This window comes from Anas platyrhynchos, chromosome 1 (genome assembly GCF_047663525.1).
Source record: "Anas platyrhynchos isolate ZD024472 breed Pekin duck chromosome 1, IASCAAS_PekinDuck_T2T, whole genome shotgun sequence".
Taxonomy (NCBI): Eukaryota; Metazoa; Chordata; class Aves; order Anseriformes; family Anatidae; genus Anas; species Anas platyrhynchos.
The window spans coordinates 82,478,329-82,498,704 of record NC_092587.1 but is presented as its reverse complement, the minus strand read 5'-3'; the positions used below and the strand labels follow the sequence as shown (position 1 = coordinate 82,498,704).

Here is a 20,376-nt window from a genome sequence, read left to right as displayed (position 1 = left end):
AACTCTGTGTTAACAAAGGGCTTTGTCATTGAATTTAAGCTTAAGGACAATGCTGGCACAAGAATGAATTATAACAGGCTAAGCCATGAATATACTGAGGCTGGAAATTAGAAGGAGCTTCCCACCTGCCAGTGCAAGGACCTAGCACAGCCTCTGAAGAGCAGTCCCAAAGCCAGGAGGCTGAGCTTGTTTTGAGACCGGGGGTCTCTGAGCAAGAGGATGTGGTGGGACTCCCTGTCAGAGGTCAGGCGGTCTCCTCCAGTCCTTTCTTCTTACAGGAGTGCAGGACATTTTCATAACGTCTTTGGTCTTCATGCAGTGCAAGCCAAGCAGGATGCTTGGGGCTTGGCTGGAATTGGTGCCAGCTGCTGCTGGTGGTGGGGTTGGTGCCCATGGGATGCTGCAGGGAGAGCTGTGGGGCTGCAGTTGCCCAGGGAGCTCAGGATGTGCATCCCACGGGTGGCACAGCCTCCTCCAGGGTGTGTAGAGCTAGGATGGGAACTGGAGAGAACTGCAAGTGAGAGGCAGGCCCACGGCCAATTGCCTTGGGTGACGGGTGCGTGTCTTGCAGATCCAACGGGATTTCTAATGAGCAGAGAGAGCTCCTCCATGCTGCAGCACCTCTGTGATCTTCCAGGCTTTGAGGCCATCTCCTCCACTGCCTTCGTTTAGCTTTATTAACCCAGGCTTTGCACGCAGGCTGGGACAGGGCTCTCACCTCACAGGACCATCTGCACAGCGGCTGAGACCAGACCCATTTGTTGGCAGGGGGCACAGGGCTACAAACGGGGACAAGAGAAAGGAACGCCTTGGGAGCAGCTGCCTGGGGAAGGATGAAAGCAGCTCTCCCCGGGCAGCCTGAGGAGCTGCTGGGTGCTGCAGTCAACCAGCAGCATCTGCCCCCAAGCACCTCCTGCCTCGCCTGGACACCAGCAGCCCTGGACACGGCGCAGAGCTCTCGGCCACCCCTGTCTCCAGGCACCCATCCGCTCTCGGTTGCCCAGAGCAAAAAGCCTTGCATGAAATATTTCACTGCCAGGGCACAGCGGGTTATGTGAGCCTGGGATGAGATGGGAGTCACAGCAAAGTCTGTGTTTGACTGTTTTCTGCTTTTTTTTTTTTAACAGAAGATTAAGGCATTGCTGGAGTGACGTCTACATCTTCCTCGGTGATGAAGGCTAGGGGTTTCAAGCCTAGCTGCTGACTCATAACCAGGCGGAAGAAAAAAGGGAAAATTAGCATGAAGAATGTTGCTGAAATGGCTTGTATATGTTCGGAGATTAGTGTGGATATTGTATTGCTGCCTGTGTTATGGCTCTTGTTTTCAGTGGATGTTTTCTGATGGAATCTGATCTTTCTAAGAACATGGGGCACCTGTATCGACAGCATTTTGCTTGTATCTGCAGATTCACTGCCATAAAGGGGCGGTCATTAAGAAACAAGCTCTTCCAGAAAGCGAGTTTAATTCCTGACATTGTAACACCAGCGTTTTCTTCTGAGCCCAGATGCATTATGACACTTTACTGAGCTGTCGAGCTGCTGGATGGCTGATCACAGGCCAGTGTCTAGCCTGGCTCTGTGGGTTTAAAAGAAATCTCTCCCTGTGAGTGCACATCTGTGGACTCTTGTGAGACGTGAGCTTGGAGTCCCAGCTTCCCCATTAAATCCTCACCCTCTGGCTGCGCTGACTGGCAACCTCAGCAGAGGACTGGAGCACGACCTTGCTCTGAGCCGCACCACCCGCAGCCGGGGTCACCTCCGGACCAAGGCTGAGGCAGGCAGGGGAGGATCGTGCTGCTGCCCCTGAGATAGCTGCAAGGAGTGGGGGAGCAGGGTGAGTGCTCAGCCTAAACAACGGCTTCAGATTCAGGGTTGTGATCATACTCAAATTAATTTCAAATAAGCCCAGTAACACGAGAAGTAATTTGCCTACGACGTCACATGGAGTTGCATGCCAGTTTGCATATTTAAACAAAACACCACAAAGCACATCTCGGGCGGGTACATGAAATCATTTGTGAAGTAAATTGTACAGAGAAATGGCGTACAGTTATCACAGAAGAAGAAAATCAATGGCAGCAACCAGCCAGGATGCAAAGTCAGCTCAGATACTGGGAAACACCAGCCCCTTCCTTCACCCACCATCCCGACAGATGCTTGGGTTCCCATTACCTGACGGGGATGGGTTCCCATTACATGCCGTTGGCATGCTCTGCTTCAGCAGGCAGTGGCAGTTCTGGTGCAGAGGACATGCTCACTGCATCACGACACCATTCACCCTTTCACATTCATATCCCTGGCTTCTTCTTTGCAATTTTTTTTTTGTTTGTTTTTGTTTTTCATGTGTCATTCTGTTCGGGCTTCCTCATGCATCCGTTGCTGAGTCTGAGAGGCTCTCCTCCCAGCATATGCCTCTCCAGGTGGTGCTGTTCTTGCCCTTCAGCTCTAAAGGCCAGAGGTCCATACACCAGCACTGAGCCCAAGGGCAGGTGCTGACATCCTCATCTTTGGTGGTCTCCGTGCTGAGCGTACTCAGAGCGCCATCCTCACAGTGTATTTCTTCATGTCCCTGTAAGTCCGATGACACGGCCTCCACCTCAGCTCCTGGAAAACAATGACCAAGCAATTAACATCAAGAAAGGAAAAGGACAAGAAAAGGAAACAACATGGGAATGCATCATCTTTCTGAGAGCTGGGTCGGCCCTAAACAAGGGCTTCAGCATCAGCAGCACCCTCATACCTGTGAGCCCCCAGACCCCTGCTTCATCCACCTGTTCTTGTTTACCCAGCCCTTTTAAAGCTCCCCTAGCTCTAAATTCCCATCCTGATCCCTTCCTCTGACCCAACTTCCCCTTCCTGCTCCATCTTTTAATCCTACTCAAAATTCATGGTTCTGCCCACTCTCTCCTCAACCTGTCCTCCCTCATATTCCTTCTACCTCATATCTCTCTTCCTTTAGGCCTTTCCTCAACGTCTTCAGCTCCTTGTGTTTTGGTTAGGCCGTGCATTTCCCTCCAAGGTGCTGCCTGAGCAAACTACTGTCACCAGAGCCTGCCAGTGGTGCTGTTATTACCCTCAGTGACCACTTCATCCCAGCCCTCCTGTAAGTAGCAGGTACCATGGGAGAATCTGTCTCTTCCTCATCAGCTGCACTCAGATTTACTGCAGCATGTTTTTTAGAGAGCCAAAAGTAAGTTAGCCAGCATGAGTAGCTACAGGAAACCAGCATTTGGCTATAGGTCAGTCTTCTGGTCCTCTTTTTTGCCACGCATGTCCTGATGCTTGGTGTAGGAGCAGTCTCATTATGAAGGAGGGAATAACGCCTCTCTGACAGTTCCTGCTGTGTATCCACAAACACAGGGTAATGCTAAGCAGAGCCTCGGACCTCATCTGCATGATGTTCAGTCACATGCAGTGTGCCACACGTGAATGAAATCTGTAAGGCAGGAAAAGGCATCAGAAGGAAACCATTTCAGGCTTAAACAACTCACCCCGGTGTTGTCAAATGGCTCTGAGTCAATCTAATGGCACTGGTGCAAGCCTCCTCTGTAGGTGTGAACACATTCAGACAAACTGCACGTGTTGGCAGTGCACTAACCTGTCTAGACTGATTTCCCTGACGCTAGCAGAGGACACCCACCACAGGCTGTCCCTTGATCTGGGAGGAGCTCACACAGATCCTGCTGTCTTGGTCACTTTTACCAAGGCTCAGATGGTACCTGAGAGAATCGTGATGCTTGTCCAGGCACTTTTGTTGGGCAAACTAACAGGGAAACCAACCAGCTCTTCAGCCAGGCTGTAATGCAGATTTGACCAGTGCGTGCTGTAGACATCAAGCTATGTTCTCCTGACATTCAGAAAATGAGTCACCCCAGGCTTGCTTGCTTGTTGAACCTTCGTGGTACGTCCAGCCCTTGACAGAGCCTGGACTTCGAGCTAGACTGGCTGCCCTAGAGTGACTGCCCTCCAGCCGCTGGAGCTCTAACTAGGAGCCACGGAGATGCAAGACAGGTCCCTGGAGCAGGGACTGGCATTTGTTTCCCTGCCAGATCCCTCGTAGGGATTGATCTGAAGTTGAAGATGGTTTTGCTTGTATTCCGGTCACTCCCAGAGAAAGATGGGCTTTGGATCAATGGCGAATGCGTCACTGAATGGCCTATTATTCACCACGTGAAATGTGCACTCGGAGACACAGCAGCCCTTGATAAAGATTCAGCTCTGAGGTTCAAAGCAGGAGCGAACTAAGGCAAGCACTCAGCTCCTTTACATGGCACTAAAATGAGCTTGTTTCAGGGTCATTCTTCAAGGCAGCCTTAAGCTGTGCGTTGCTGCTAATTCCTAATTAAATCACCATCTGCACAACCACATCCCGTTAGGAGACACCTCTAACTAAAGCTGATCGACCCCTCTGCTGCCATGCCCAGTTTGTACGGTAGGCCTGAGGAGGACAGCGATGCCCAACACCTCCACAGGTGCTTTCCCGTGATAGCCCCATGGGGAAGAGCAGCACAGAGTGTGTAGAGGCCTCGCTCCCAGCCCCAGGTCTGGAGAAGTTCCCTGAGCAGGGGAGGCAAGCGAGTACTGTAGCTCACCACCAGCTCCTTACACTGACAGGCGCTGCCAGCAGGCCATTACCTTAGTTTTTCACGTTTGTTTGTTTTTAAATAGAATGGGACAATTTATTGCGGGTTACAGAAAGTGCTCAGCTGGAGGGAGTCCCAGCTTTGGGAGCTGTTTTCTTAATGTGTTTCTGAGGCACTCTCTTTCTCAGGAAATCACAGTGCTCAGCAATACCTCCTGCTTGGTTTCTGACCCCTTGCTGGGGGGCTTTCACGTGTCTTGATGTGGTTGTGCAGTTCTTAGGTGTTCTTCTGTGATTTATTGATCCATTCCTCCCGTCTCCACTGCCCCGTGTTCAGCATGCAGCTCCCCATCAGTGAGCAAGGTGCCGGGGCTGGGAGCAGGCTGGAAGGGTGGGAAGCCCAAGGGAAGTCGTGGGCAAGAGCCACATAGTGGGAAGTGTTGCTGAGAAGGGACTAGACCAAGGAGTCAGTGCTTCAGGAGACCAGAAGAAAAAGGAGCTTGTCCAGGTGAAGGAAAAGAAGGTTTTGCGGAGTGCCCATAGCCTCAGCCTCTGTGGAGGGGGCACTGGAGGAAACGCATCTGCTGATGAGAAGCCAGCAGGAAGGGCTGAAGCAGTGGCTGGAAGCAGCTGAGGTTTACGCAAGGCATTTCACTGCGCTGACAAGCGTGTGAGCCTGTAATGTCAGCACGCTGAGGATCTCTCACCCCTTCAGCCGCATCTCCCCAGCCCCACAGCCTCCTTTTGCAGAGGATGGGAGAGGCTCAGCCCGCTAACGCAGCAGGGCTGAGGGACCCCCTCCTCCCACCCTCGGCACGGGGGCAGCAGGGGTGCTGCTCTCACGAGCTGCCCCACGGGGAGGGAGCCCTTCGGAGGTGCCACCAGCGCTGCTGTGGTCTCCAGCACCCCCCTCCTTGCCCACCCCATCACTGACGGAGCTGGTGAAGTGGGGGAGTCGTAGGAGACAGAGGATGCTTAATTACAGAGCAGCCCTGGAAACCAGCAACAGCAGCGGCACTGTGGCCAGGAGGGGAGGCAGCAGGGCTGTAAATAGAAATTGCGGAGGCAGCCGCGGGGAACAGAGTGAGGGAGGCTTCTGCTCCAGCATCTCTCCGTCTCTCTCCAGCTTCTCTCACCTCTCACAGCCACCCTGGCTCCCAGCACAGATCAGCATGTGACGAGCAGCCCCAGAGCATGGCTGGGAGGCAGCAGCTCCGGCGCAAAAACAGACACTCGGGGCTGAGAAGTGGGTGTGCGAGGCCCCTGCGGCTTCCTTGAGTGAAGGAGAGCTGTGGAAATCTGTGAGGAGGGCTGAAAGGCCTCTCTGGCCACCAAGGAAACCAGGGTGAGATGGACACGTGGCCAAATTGCCCTGTCCACCCCCCTGGAGAAGGCTGTAGGATGGCAGGTGCGTGAGTCCCCATCCCACCGGGGTCTGCACGGGGCAAAGCCCCTCTCTTCCCACCCCTGACACCTCCGTTATGGCCTCTTCCACAGCAGTGAGAGCTCTGCTTTCAGTATTTTGCAAAGGTTTATTTAAAAATGTTGAAACTAACATCCCACAAGAATTGAATATTTCACCACAAGGAGAAGAGAAATCCTACAAAAATATATATCACAGCGCACGAGGGCAGGGGAGGGGGGGGGGGGAGCGAGACCAAGCGGGAAGCAGGAGGGAGGATGGAGAGAGGGATGGGAGCTGCGGCAGAACAAGACCGAATGGCAGGGAGAGGACAAGAGAGGAGAGCGAAACAGCAGGAGGGGAGAGAGAGGGCCAGGAGGGAGACCATGGTACGAGATGGGAGCAGGGAGAGGGAAAACAAGGGGAAAGAAGGGGTGGAGAGCTGTCAGACAGTGAAAGAAGGGGGGCCCCCTCTGTTGTCTTGACAAGGTAGGGCCAGGACCACAGTGAGACATCAGCTGGGGCATGGTCAGGGAGCTGGAGTTTGGCCCAGGGCTTTTGTGCTGCAGGACTCGTCTCTAAGGCTGTGCCATAGGCGTGTTTTTCAGAGTGAAAACCAAAACCGCAGTTTAAGTCAGACCAATCCGAAGGTGATCATGTTTTCATTTGAGAATGTGTGGGAAGTGAACAAAAAGCTCCTTTCCAAGCGTTTTTCCTTAGCAGGAAAGGGAGGAGGGGGGCTGAAAGGGCCAGATTTACAAGGGCACTTAGGTGCCACAGAGGAAGAGGTAGATAGCCCTCTCTGAAGCCCTGGGACTCTTGGCTGGATGTGTCGCTGTAAACTGGACTGGAGGAGAGGTGTGGAAGCACACGGCTGAGCTCTGCTCCCTCGCCTACCCGTCATGGCCAACCAGACCGGGAAGCCCAAACAGGATTTCTCCTTGTGGTCAGGTCACCGTTGGGTAAACAGGGAGAGGGAGAGACTCAGGTTCCTGCTCCAACACAATGCAGGGCGGAGGGGAGGGACTGTCCCCCAGGCCTTGCCTCCTTCCCACTGCACCCGCAGGGAGACCGGCCTTTTGTTAACAAAACCACGTCCCTTGAGGAGGTTGCACGGACATGGTTGCTCAGCCCACCCAGATGTTTTCTGCCAACTGGCCAGCAATGTTGGACGGGCTCAGCCCAAGCCTGCAGACATTTGCAGTAGTTTTCCCTACACACCTTTCTCTCTGTAAAATTTCCACTGGAAAGAAAAAAAATAACCCAGATCTTTCTCCTCCAGGCAGCTGGAAGATGGAGAACCCTGCAGGTTGTGACTGAGAAGGTGCCGGCCTCTGCCCTGGCTCTGTGCCTGGTGCTGTCAACCAGTCCACGTGTGCATCTCACAGAACACGGTCTTGGACCAGGCAGGCTCCGTTCTGCATGGGGAAAGGTGGTTTATAAGGCTCCCGCCATGGAGAAAGCAGATCCAGTGAGACTATTGATAGACTGGAAGAAGCTTACGTGGCCAAACATGTTTTTGAATGTTTTGCTCCAGGGGCAGAACGTAGCAATGAAATTTCGGGCAGAACAATGAAGCTGTTTCCCGTATCTAACCTGTTGCATGTGAGAGAGTGAATGACCATCATAAAAATGTTTGACTAGAAAAATTGGTGTTGGAGAAGATGTTCAGCATATCGAAGCTTCTGTCACTGTAAGAGTTTCCTCTACTGCATTTCCCATCTTCCCTCTTACCACAACATCCATGAAAGGTTTTCACTCCTTGGAGGTGCTTTCATTACTTGGAGGTAACAAGAGCAGAGACACGTTAAAGGAAAACAAACAAACAAGCAAACAGAAACAACACTTGAATCTGATGTGTTTGCAGAGTTTACAAAGGCCTGGCCAGCAGAGCGCAGGGCTTCCCTGCAGCAAGTATTGGAAATTGCTTTCACTACACCCCCTGCAGTGCCCTGCCACTTCCTTGCAGACCTTCTCTCCACACAGCCTGTGCAAAGGGAAAGCCCAAGGACAGCCCTTGAAGTGGTAGCGTCTAAACTCTGGCCTCGTTTCAACAGGCGCTATTGATCAAAGAGCAATCTAATTAATCCAGTCTGGAAGGTTACTTAGACCAGTTCGAGGCGTTGTGTTGCCACCTGCCCGCCGTAACCAATTCGGCCCTGTGCAGACTGTGTGCAGATGTCCTTCTCCATCCCTGCTTGTGCCAGCGTGGGGGAGAGCAGCCCCCGACCTGCCCTCAGCTGGCAGGGGTGGTGGTGAGGGGGGCCGTGGGCAGGAGCAGCCATCTGCCCCCTGCTTTGTCCATCCACAGCTTGAACGTCCACCAAAGCCTTGAGAGGGGCCTCAGTAAGGAAAAGGCTCAGTACCAGGTTGATTTACAGTAAAGCAATAACATCGCCTGCTGTGAGCAGAGACTGAACCTGTGCTTAGGCTGGAGACCTCCAGAGTCCTTTTCCACCTACATCTTTCAGCCGTTCTGTGCTTCTAATAAGCCGATAATTTTATTTGACCTGTCATTTTCTCCAAATCTCTCCTGTTTTCTGCGAGGCTTATTGTAACTTACACTCTCATTTAAATGTCCTTCCCGGTGAGCCAGGTGGGACCTGAGATCACCAGCAGATCAGCTGGGTAAATGGGCAGAACCAGGCCTCGTAGGAAACTCCGTGTGCTTTGTGCTATAAAGAATACGCTTTTACTACAGGGATAAAGGGTGAAAGGCGATTTCCTGTCCTCTGAGATGACAGACAACTTTTTGTCTAGGACCTTGTATGGTGCACTAGAGCCTTCAAATTGTGGGTGAGTTTCCCGTCTCTGGACACGATCAGCCCAGCAGCTGAAGGTGTTTGTGTACCGTACGGGTGACCTTACCCAAATCAGCATCATTTCAGTTCAGTGGCTGTCAGCGTGGGTTTGTGAATTTCTTTGAAGGTGTCCACAAAAGCCACGAGAAGGCAACTACTGTCATCGCCAATGGACTGTCATGGAAATCAGCCTCCCATGCCTGGCTGCAGCATAGATGCTCCCTCTCTCGTGCCCTTGGTGTTGTCTCAGGAGGCATTTCAGGAGAAACCTACCAGCAGTACACGGCAACCCTCCGAGCACTCCCGAGGTCATCCATAAATTGCTCTTTGCCATCCAAGGCAAACAGAGTCATCTCAGCTGCTTGCTGCCTGTCACAGGAGTGTCCGAAAGCAATTCCCTACCCCAGCCCAGCCAAACTCATGCTCCTTGTGCCCAGCTATATCTGCTCGTGACACTTTTAGCTGCTTCAGCTGTATCTCAATGGACAGGACACTTGCTAAATGACGTTATGGGCAGAAGGCTTCACCTATGATTTTCTAAAGAACACCTCCATAGAGCAGAGATAAAACCTTGATGAAATAGACAGGGGATGGAAAGGGAGAGCGAGGAGGCTTCCAAGAGATCAAAATATTTGGCAAGCTAAAGGAACTTCTTCCAACCTTAACTGGCAAGAAAGGAGGGGAGGAGGAATGGAGAGAAAAAAACAGAAACATTGGGGACTGGGAGATGAAAGATACAAGCTGAAGACAGAAAACAGGAGTGTTAGGCAGAAAGGAGATGGGAAGATGTGAATATTAAAGGCAGGGCAATGTTTCCTTCAAGGAAATGTGTTGCTGAGAGGGGTCAGGTGCTATATAAGCCTCTTCTTCCCAAGATTCACCCACCCCCGGGACCCTCAGGAGGGCCAAGACCTTGGGAACAGAAGGCCCTGCCTTCACCTGAGCCCCGGCTCGGGGCGACCGAACCCCAGCAGGCATCGCTGCAGCCACTGAACTCCAGACGTTCACGTCAAAGCACACAACATGGAAAGGGACACACAGAGGGGCTCGGGCCCACGGGGACAGGGGTACGCCTTTCCACCTCGCCTACCCCCGACGTCAGGCATGCACTGGTGGGAGAGTCACGGAGGTCAAAGAGTGCGTGTGAGTGTGCGAGGAGAGGGGCAGGGCAGGCTACGACTTCACACCACCGACAGCCGCCTTCCCTCCCACCTTCCTGCTCGCTCATCCTCCTGTCCTGCTCCGGGGGGGGTCCCCAACCTTCCCCCCGCAGGACGCTAGCGAGGCCCGGCTCCTCCGTTTGCCCAGGCACGTCCCGGTGGAGTTAGTTAACAACGGTGGCAGCGGGCCGTGGCACAAGGAGATTGGTTTTTGTTTTGTTTTGTTTTGTTTTTTCCTGGGGTAGCAGAGGCGGCAGAAGCGTGGGCTCCCCGGTTGTGACAGGAGGGTGGGGGAGCCAGCTCTGCTTCTCCCGTGTGCATCACAGGTTCACCAGTGGGATTCTGGGGGGAAAAGGGAATCGGAAAAGAATTAGAGACGGGCGCTCACGCTGCCCCGGCGTCCCCGCTATCCAGCCAGCCTCGCGTGGGCCCTCCTCAGAAGGTTGAGCTGCCTTGCCCACCCCTAGCCTGCTGTCCCTCTGCCCCCTGCCACCCCACGGCTCCCTGGCTCCCCGGAGGACTCACCGGTTGAGCTGGAAGGCAGTGCTTTTCCCGTGGCCCCCCAGCTTCTCCGCACCCTCCTGCCCATGCCTGGGTTCCTCTGCCTCGGGCGTGGGGGTGAGGGAGTCGCCGTAGGGCCCCAGGATGCTGACGGTGGTGGGGGACAGGTCCGTGAGGGGCTGCTGGCTCTCCTGCTGCCTCCCACCGCTCTGCTGCCCGGAGTGGCGCCGGCGCTTCTGGTTGCGGTCCCAGCTTTGGGGAGAAGAGCAGCAAGGCGATGAGTGCCCCTTGCACCCGCGGGTCAAACGCCTTCTCCGGCACCCAAGCCCACGGTCCTTGTGCCCACCGACATAGCTTCAGAGCACCGTTATGGAGCAACCCCAACTGGCCCCAAGCCCCACTCACCAGAACTTGAATATAATCCCGGTGGCAACCAGGACAATGATGATAGAGATGGTGATCGTGACGTAGAGCTGGGGGTCCACACCTGTGAGGCAGGGGGGAGAGGGGCACTGGGACCGCCATCCCCATCAGCCCCCCTCGAGAGCAGCAGCACAAGCGCTGGGGCAATAAGTTTTGCAGGAGGAGCTCCTCCTGCAAGAAGAGGGCCGGGAGGAGCACGGTGCAGACCTACCTTCCCCCCGGGGCCCAAACAGGAATGGCCGTAGGGTGGCTGGGGTCTCGCGGAGGTTGAGCCCCGCGTTGTGCAGCAGCGAGTGGGAGTTGGGCTGCGCCGTCGCCATCCCCCGCGGGGAAACGAAGGTGTAGCCCAGCGGTGGGAAGCCCGGGTTGGCGGAGTTGGCGTCCCCTCCATCCTCATCCGACACCGTGGGGCCCCAGACGATGGCCCAGGGGTACTGGGAGGAGGGCATGCCGTCCTCGAAGCCAGAGGGGGTGGCGGGCCGGGCCCCCGCTGCCTGGCGTCGCAGCCGCACGGCGTGGCGCAGGTCCCCGCCGCGGGGGGACAGGGCGCGCTGGCGCGGCGCCGTGAGGCGCAAATCCCGCTCGGGCAGCGAGGTCCTGTCCCAGATGCAAATGGGCCGCTGGGCAGAGGGGCTCCGACGGGCGCAGAGGGGCCGGGTGGCCACGGGGCTGCGAGGGCGCAGGGACCAGGCGGCGGGCGGAGGGACGGCCGAGACCAGGAGGAGGAAGTGCCATAGCTGCAGCGAGTGGATGGAGGAGGCCAGGAGAGGCATCCTGCTGCAGGAGGAGGAGGGAGAGCGCGTTATCTGGACGTCCCTCCTGCTGGGAAGGCTCCTCGTGGAGCAGCCGGCAGCAGCCTGCTGCCCACATGCCTTCCTCCCTCCCGCATCGCCGGCAGGCGCCGGGGGGGGGCTGTGAACCTACCAGGCACCAGGCTCCATCGCAGATGCAGCAGCGCCTCGTCACTCGGCGAGGTCTCGCCTCATGCTCCTCACTGGGAGGCAAGAGAGAGAGCTTGAGCTGCGCCTGGGCCTCGCGGCCATCGCTCCCTCCCCGCTGCTGGTGGCAGCCCCGGCGGGCAGAGCATGCACATGCACCCACTGCCCTGCCTGGGGCTGCTCCCCCCGGCCCACAGGAACGCGCTTGTTATGCTATACACCGGGGAGAAGCGATCTGCCTCTGGAGTACACGTGCGGAGACGCGTGCACAGACTCCCGGGGGACTCTCCTGTCTGAAGGCCGAGGGGGGGGGATTCGGCGCCTTTGTTTGCTTATCGCCAGAACAAGTTGGAATCTTAATTCCCGTGTTTATTTATAGTGCGGAGCGTGTAATCCATTTATTAAAAAGGAGCCTCTTCATTGTCTGCCGGGGTGAGGGAGTGAGAGGGGACGCTCGCGAGTGATAAACCGAGAAGATTGGGAAGGAGAGAGTGAATCAGCCAGAAAAGTCCAGCCTTACTGAGGAACTTAAGAGCAAAAACATAGCTATCAAATATTTAGCATTTACTTTCCTCTTAGCTAACACGGAATTACCTTTCCGTGCTCCTTACCCGAGTACCCTCAGCAAGGTCCCATCCCTCCCCTCCTCCCCCGCCTCTCCCACCAGCAATCCCACAAACCCAGCAGCGCCAGGCAGCAGCTGTAGCACGGAGCAAGGGCCAGCACCCCGGCAGGATTTCAGCTCCGGCCGCACGCCTCCCTCCGGCATCATCCTCACGGCAGCACGGCTGCCCTTCATGCTGCCTGCCCCTTCCCTTGGCAGCTCGCGGCGCAGCGCCAGCCCTTCCCCAGTGAGCTGCTGTGTACCTGACCCGGGATTTGCTCCACAACAAAGACCTCACACACACACGGGAAAAAAAATAAAAATCATTGAAGACATCCAGCCCGTTCCTTCATTGTGAAGGAGAGGTGTGAGCTGACAACCCACAGTCATGCCCTCATGTGGCTGTGGGGCGTGGAAAAGGGGGTGCTTGGCCAAGGGGGCTCAGGAGGCAGTCAACACGGAGACCAAGCACCCTGCACCTCCAGCCCTGAGCCCACCACGCTGTGTCTTGATGCTCCCAAAGGGTAATATCCATCCCCTTGCTGGGTCTGTGTCATTAGGTGACGCTGCAGCCCCTCCTGAGGAGCAAGCCTTCCTCTTGCAGCTCACAGCTTGCTGTGGGCTGGGGGGCTCGCACCCCATGCCATGCACCTGAGGAGAGGGGCCGGGAGGAAGGACACCCAGGAGCAAGCCGCTGTCTGGCTCCTGCTGCATTAACTGGGGATATTTTTAGTTTCCTTCTGTTAAATATTTAAACAAAGTTCACAGGAAAAAAGGAATTGTCGGCTAATGTGCCCTGCCCTTCCCTCCGGGGCAAGATCAGTCTCTGGAGAGATCCTGAGATGAAGATGAGGAGAAAAGAGCAGCTATTCTCAGCATTTCTTTGTACTTTGCTCCTGAACCTCTAAGCCTTAGAGGGGACTCGGCATTAAAATGCAGCTCTGCAGAGAGCCAGCCGAATGGAGCAAGTTTCTTCCAAAGCCAGAGGCTCCCTTGCGCTGGCAAGATCTTGGCCATCTGGATTATGATCACGACGCTGTGGAAGATCATGTCTGGCAAGACAAAAATCTGTGACAGGATGTCTTTTGGCCCTTGGAAAGGGAGGGAATCCCAAGTGTTGTGGATCCCTCTCCGTGCGAGTCCCCAGGCTAAGGTGCACGCAAACCCTCCGGATGATTTCAAGGTGGCCTGGACTGCCTGGGGCCATGGCTGGGACTGGGGAGTGATGAAGAGCCCGGTGATGAAGAGCCATGCTCTGCAACCACATTACCAGCTAACAGCGCTGGTCTTCGGGGGGTGTCTATGTGCTTTTTTTGCATCAGGCAATAGGAGATGTGAATCTGGGCAGTACCACTGCAGAGGCAGAAATCGCTGTACTGCTTGGCTGTATTTGGGCACTCCAGAAGAGCACCCTGCAACAAGCATTCCCTAAAGCCTGGGAATAAGGATCCCTCCAGACCCAAATTCTGTTTCTTTAACACCAGGAAGCCTGAATTTCAGCCCTAGGGAGCAGGTTGGGGCTGTTACTGGACCAGAGGGGTAAGAGTGAGCGCAGCACTGGCCCCCTCCTGTGCCCGTACCACTGTGATGGTGACAGGCTGGCAGCTGGGTGCAAGCCTCAGACCTCAGCTACTCTTGAGCACAGATCCTGGCAGTAAAGAGGAGGTGAATCCTGGAGGCTCTACCCCAAAGGCAGCTCCAGATGAGTGCGGGACATGGTATCAGTCGCTGCCAGTCCACACATTCTGGTTTGTTAATGATACTGGGGTCAGAGACTGAGAGTGTGACCTGGCACAAGCACAGCCAGGTGTCTTTTGTGGAGGGGCACAGAGGTGTCTCCTGTAGCATGAATTTGAGAGCAAAGGAAAAGGAACTCCAGCTGATTGACCAGCCAGCAAGGGCCAGACTCCACTGCACATGGAGTACTGATGCTCACAGCAGAGCATGAACATAGATCCTTGTGGCTTACCAGCACAGCAGCAGATAAAACATGTCTGGGGCACTCTTCAGTTAGCTGCTGGCGGTAGGAATTGTGTCCTGGGCACAAACTCTGTTGTGCTTGAGGGCAAGCTCAGCAAATGTCCTTGATTCATCTCTGTATCCCATTGTGGGTGTTGAATAAAACAGCAGATCTTCAGAGAGGAGGAGCGGGCTCAAATAGTCTCACTGCCTGGAGGTATGAGTCCCGGTATCGTTGCACCTTACACCGTTCGGGAGGCTGTTGTGTGCCAGAGCAGAGACTGGGTTTCTGCATCAGTACCGCCTGGCACGGCTTTTGCTTTCAGGTCCATCTCCCAGGTCTAACCGTGATAAAAAATGGACAGAGCTGGTCCCAGGGTCCAAAGATGGACCTGTGTGCTTTCACTCTAGGTACAGGGCCTTCACTGCAGTGTTCCAGTGTCCTGTTATGCACAGATGACAGAGAGTGAATGACAAAGCTATTTCCCCAGGGCACTTCACCGAGCGCCGTTCGTGAATCTTGGTGCTTGGAAGCTGGGAGGAGGAATTGCATTGCTCGTTGCTATTGCGTACGGACTCCACTGCAGGGCCAGACTACACATCTGGGGCTAGTCTGTTAGGAGCTGCTCTCACTGAATTTGCAGGATGAAAGCACAAATCCTTCTTCTCTTCCCCAAAGTCAGTGATCCAGCCGTGCTTCCTCCCTCCTTGGTAAGTCTCCTGCAGCCCAGACCCACTGCTGCTGGGATGGGAGACAGCAGATCCCGGCAGCCGTGCCCCAAAACATGCATGCCACTTCGCCAAGGGGAATGGGAACCTACATCCTAACTACTGCCTAGGAGCAGAGCCTGCTGCACGCCTGCTCTGAGCAGGAAGCGCAGGCTAAACCGCAGAAGTGACGTCCTGAACTCTGGAGTTCAGGTGCTGCTCTGTCTGCTGAAGCCCTGGGATTCACAGATAACTCCTGCATGGCCAGGACTCTAGTATGCAGTGGTCCCCAAGAGAAATCTTACCGAAATACAAAAGTTATTGCTGGAATAAAAGAGCCGAGGTGCCAGCCGCGTGCAGGCAATACCCAGGCTGTAGCTCGCTCACATCAAATGCAATCTGTAACCTTCTGTTACAAAATGCTGAAGTTTGACAAATTCAAATGAGGAACAATACTATTAATAAAGAGGGTCACACACTCGTACAATTTACCTAGGGAGGCGGTGTATTGCCTCCTGCCTGAAGCCTTTACGCGGCTGTATTTCTCAAAGAGCCGCTGTAGTTCAATCAGAGGTTATGGGTTTGACGCAGGAAATGAAATTGGTGAGATTTTCTGGCCTGTGCTGTTCTGTAGGTCAGACTAGATGATCAAAACGGTCCCCCTGGCCTTAAAATCTGAGAATCTCACAGCTTTCTTGGTGCTTAGCAGAGATCAGCTCTGACCGGAGAGCAATTGGGCGAAGCCGAGCGCAGGCAGGACGTGCCGGCGAGAAGCGGCTCGCCTCCTTCCATCTGGGGATGGGGAGAGGGCTGCACCCGGTTCTGCCTGGCTCGGCTGGCAGTCGATGATCTATCTGTATTTCTGTAGCATCTCGGGCTTGACTGCTGTGATACTCTGCCTCTAGGAATGGAGCCGTCTGCTCTCCGAGCGCTCCAGCTAGTTCAGAATGCAGCAGTCTGTTTGCTCAGCCACTCAATCTGCCGGGAATGCATCACCATGCCCCTCCGCACCCCACGCCGGCCCTCCTGCGAGCACCGAGTCCAGCTCAAGGTCTCCAGCCCAGTATTCAAAGCCCAGCATGGGACAGGCCCCAGTGACCTCAGCAATCAATCAGCTCTCCTTATGCAGCGATGACCTCACATGACGGATATATTCCACTGGAACAATGAGATTGCCAACCAGTTTGGGTAGAGGGGGAAGGGGTGGAAGAAGGGGAAAGAGGCTGGTGACCCCGGGGAACAGAACATTCACAGGAGCTGGGCCAAGATTATGAAACTTACTGCCGGCTGAAATAGCATTCGCCATTAGCAACCCCGCAGCACCGAGAGCTTCATGCAAATCCTTCCTTTGCCCGGCTCCCCCACAGCAACGATCCCACTCAAAACAGTGATAAAAAAATCAAAACAAACCTGAGGGGGACCCAGCCCTCCTCGCGGAGACAGAAAGCCAGGTTGCCTGTCATTTTTAACTCCCGGCCAGCATTAAGGTGCTATGATGACAGCTACTGATAGGAGACAGCGATCCGGGACTGTGGAGCCTAGCAGCTATCTCCGGGCATCGAGCAGAGCGAGTTCAGATGCCGGCAGTGAGACCCCCCGACACCTCTGGGTGCCCCGAGCACCCCACACCTGTGTTTTTCTCGGTGGCCGTGAGCATCCTGGGGTTCACAGCCCAAGCTGCAGAGATGCAGTCATCGCTGGTGTGGCAGCAGGAAGCGTGAACCCCAGTGCTGATGAGAAGGAATTGTGAGTCCTGCTGTATTCGGCTGGGTGGGGACAGGGAAAGGGAGGAATCCTGGAGCAGCTGCCCCGGGGAGGCAGTTCTGCTGCGCTCGGGGGAGCTCTGACAGCCGGGAGCACGAAGCCAGACGCTGGTACCCCGTGGTGGGAGATGCCAAGCCCACCTGGGCAAGGAGCTCCTGCTGTGCATGGGGCTGGGGGCGACAGCTTGCAGAGCGTGCTGGATTTGGGGGCCGGCAGGCTGAATGCAGTGCCTGCTGCCTGGGGCTGTCAGGGTTGGGGGCAGTGCCCTGAAGGACTGGCCAGGACCACGGAGGGGCTGTTAGTGCAGGTCCTGCAGCGCTCGGTGACCGCTGGCAGAAATCCCAGTGCCAGGGCACTGGGGCAAGCACCCATGGGCTGGGCATGGAAATCCTGGGCTGGGGCACAACCCGGGGCTGGAAGGGTGGCAGTGCCTGCGCATTTGGACACCTCGGTACCTAGGGACCGGGCGTGCGAAGCCCAGCAGCGGTCCTCCGAGCTCGGGTCTCCCTGCATTTGGGAACTGCGAGCATGGCCCCATTCCAGCCAGCACTCTAGGATGCCGGTCCCCTGCCATCTAGTGCCTGCCTGCAATACATGTCATGAGTCTGCCAATCTTCTGCCTCCCGGTTCCCTACTGCTCCCGGGCATCCGAGTGCTTCAGGTGCCGGGTCTGCACCCCCGAAATGCTCTCCCTTGTGGGGTGCACCCTCGGCCGGGCGGGAGGAGGGCCTGACCCCTCCTTTTCCTTTCTCCAGCTGCGCCAATTTGGCTGAAGTCGCCTTGCTCAGCAGAGGCTCCAGCACAACAGGTCTGTGATGGAGCCCGGGGCTGGAGGGCAAGAGGCAGCGATGCCTCGGACGTGCCCCCTCCCTGCCAGCCCCTCGGGCACCCCCTGCCCCAGAGCCAGAGAGGGGAGGGGGCGGCAGAGGGGGGGGGGAGAGCCGGCTACGGAGGAGACGGAGCACCCAGATGGGGAGAGGGAGAAGGAAAACGGGGGAGAAAGGACACGGGGAAGGAGACGGGGAGGGATGACTCGTAGACGGGCACGCGTCCCCCCCCCTCGCCCCTCAGCCCCGCAGCCCCCTGCCCACCCCGGGGCTGAGGCTGAACTTACCTTGCGGGGAGACCGCTGGGGCGCAGCCGGGGCGGCGGAGCGGGGGGCCGGGGGAGCTCGGCTGCCGCTGCCGGTGCCTCTCATGGCCAGGACGAAGGAAGGAGAGGAGGAGGAGGAGGAGGAGGAGGAGAGGAGAGGAGGAGGGAGAGGAGGAGGGAGAGGAGGAAGGCTCGGCGAGGCTCAGCCCTGGCTGAGGGAGAGGGAGCGAGAGATGCCTTGAAATAAACAGCTGCCGAGGACTGGTCCAGCCCCTCTTTCTCTCTCTCCGTCTCCGTCTCCCTCGCTCGCAGCCTCCCGTTAACCCCATGCCTGCTGGCACGGCCGCGGGCCGCCGCCCCCGAGCCCCTCTGCGGCCCGAGGGGCGCCCACGGAGGGTAGGGGTGGGGGCAGCCCCGACGGGGACAGCAGCACCCCGGGGTGGGGAGGGGGGGGCCTCCCCGTGCCCTCCTGTCCTCCCCCGGCCCCGCAGCCCTTCCCCGGCGGCGGGGAGGGGATGGATGGGGAGGGGGCGAGGGCTCCCCGCTGCCTCCCCCCCCTCCCGGCTCCCCTTCCCCATCCTTCCCCCGGACCTGCTCCCCGCCGCCGCTGCCCGCTCGGCGCCTCTCCCGTCGTGCCGGTTATTTCGGGCTCCCCGCAGGAAGCGATTAGGTTGCCATGGAGAGAGAGGTGTCTCCAAGGGACCCGCCGCTCCCCCCCGCTCCCCCCCGCTCCCCGCCGCACGCCTACCCCCGGACGGCTCCGTCCCCCGGCAGCCCCCCGCCCCGCGACGCCCCCAAAACCCCCCGGGCTCGCCCCCGCCGCCCTGCACCCCTCGAGGGGGACGCCCCGCGGCCGTCCCGGGGGTCCGGGGGGGGCTCTGCCCAGGCTGGGGGTCCTCCCCGCCCGGCTGAGCGCATCCCCGGGCGCGTCGCTCCGCCGCGGATCGATGCGGTGCGTCTGGGAGCGGCGGGGATGTGCCAGAGGGAGCAGAGCCCCCGAGGGGACGGGGGCTTCGTCGGGAGAATCGAGAATCTCCCCCCTTTCCCCCCCCCCCCAAGCCGCCAAGGAGCAGGCAGGAGGCGCAGTCCAAACGGGGAGGTGGCTGCCGAGCAGCCCGCGGGGGAGAGAAGAAAGTCAGAGGGAGAAGGAGGACGGCTCCCACTGCCGGGGCCGAGAGATGAGGAGGTAATTTCCTCAGATCCTCAGAAACGATCAAACTTTTCATCATGCGGTGATGAGGGAAGACCGTGTCTGACCCTGGCAAAACAGAGGGGAGTAGCAGAGACAGCAGCGATCTATAAAGCCACCGCCGCTCCATCAGGGACGGGCGCTGGTCACAGCCACAGCAGGCGCCTGGAACAGAGCGTGCCAACGCGTGGCGGCTCCTGAGGGTGCTCGGTCGCTCTTCAGGCCTTCCACCAGCTCCCCCGACAGCGAACCAGGCTGAACTCACCTTGTCCGTGTTTGGAGGGAGCTTTTGCAAGTATCTGGGAGAGTCAATGGGATTTGTGCGTGTCTGTGTGCAGCTGGAGGTATCGGCACGTGGGTGCGCCGGTGTCGGCGCCCACGGTGTTGGGCGCATGGGAGGACGGCGCTGCCCAGGGAGCACTCACAGCCCGTGGCTGGGCGAGACAAATGCCATTGTGTGTCCCCAGGCATATACGTGTCTGAGCGCCTCGGCTTTTGTCCCCCTCACGCACGCAGGGCTTTATGTCAGAGATTATCTGGGCTTCCGTCGCATTCGCCAGCCTTTTCATCTTTCACCCTCCTGGGACTCGTACAAGGGATCCGTACAAGGCTCACCCAGCTAATCCTTGCACGCTTGTCCACAACCACCTGTAGAGATGTATCCAGGGAAGCCCCTGGCACAAGCAAGGCAGGCGTGCCTCCATCTGCGCCCTCATGCTCTGCGAGCTCTGTGCAGCCCCCTGCCCGCTGCACCCTCCTGCTGCTCGTCGGGGGGTAGCTGAGGGTGGAAAGCTCTGGAAGGGGCTACCTCAGCCACGCGGGCTCTTTCTGACCTTTTCAAATTATGACGAATGTGTTTAGTATAATTGGGAGGCACAAAACAGACGAGAAAATTCAAGCGGGGAAAGGTCAGTTAAAGGGCGAAAATCCAAATGACGCAAACACTGAAAATCCCCCTGAAGAGCAGAACTGCGGGAGGAAGCAAAAGGAGACGGAGACAGGGGAGAGAATGAGGAGGAGGAAGGTGCTGTAGGGACCAAGGAGACCCTGGGAGGCGTGAGGGAAGTCAGGAAAGCCATCGAGGTGACGGGAATGGCGAGCACAAGGGCTGATGTGGCATTTACATCAGGACATGAAGGGGAAGGCGTGCTTGTTTCAGAGCACAGGTTTGGACAAGCAGAGCGGTGAAAGGAGGTACTCTGGAGGGGGTGGGCTCAAAGGAAAGCTAGCGAGAAACTCCAGGGAAATCCCAG

General features: G+C 56.9%; 1 protein-coding gene across 4 annotated transcripts; it reads right to left on the bottom strand.

Moving 5' to 3' along the window:
* Window positions 1-1,941: 1,941 nt before the first annotated feature.
* PIANP (PILR alpha associated neural protein) lies at window positions 1,942-18,677 on the bottom strand. Of its 4 annotated transcripts, none has more exons than XM_072043395.1 (7): window positions 18,526-18,677; window positions 17,957-18,146; window positions 11,794-11,863; window positions 11,081-11,646; window positions 10,852-10,933; window positions 10,471-10,698; window positions 1,942-2,604 (listed from the first exon to the last, which is right to left on the bottom strand). In XM_072043395.1, the coding sequence occupies exons 3-7, from the start codon at window positions 11,808-11,810 to the stop codon at window positions 2,598-2,600; spliced, it is 900 nt and encodes a 299-aa protein (XP_071899496.1). In that variant the 5' UTR covers window positions 11,811-11,863; window positions 17,957-18,146; window positions 18,526-18,677; the 3' UTR covers window positions 1,942-2,597. The 4 variants fall into 4 exon arrangements, with proteins under 4 accessions (XP_071899496.1, XP_038028985.1, XP_071899493.1 ...); XM_038173057.2 differs by lacking the exon at window positions 1,942-2,604 and adding an exon at window positions 6,095-10,287; XM_072043392.1 differs by lacking the exons at window positions 1,942-2,604; window positions 17,957-18,146 and adding an exon at window positions 6,095-10,287 and having other exon boundaries at window positions 18,526-18,614.
* Window positions 18,678-20,376: the final 1,699 nt, after the last annotated feature.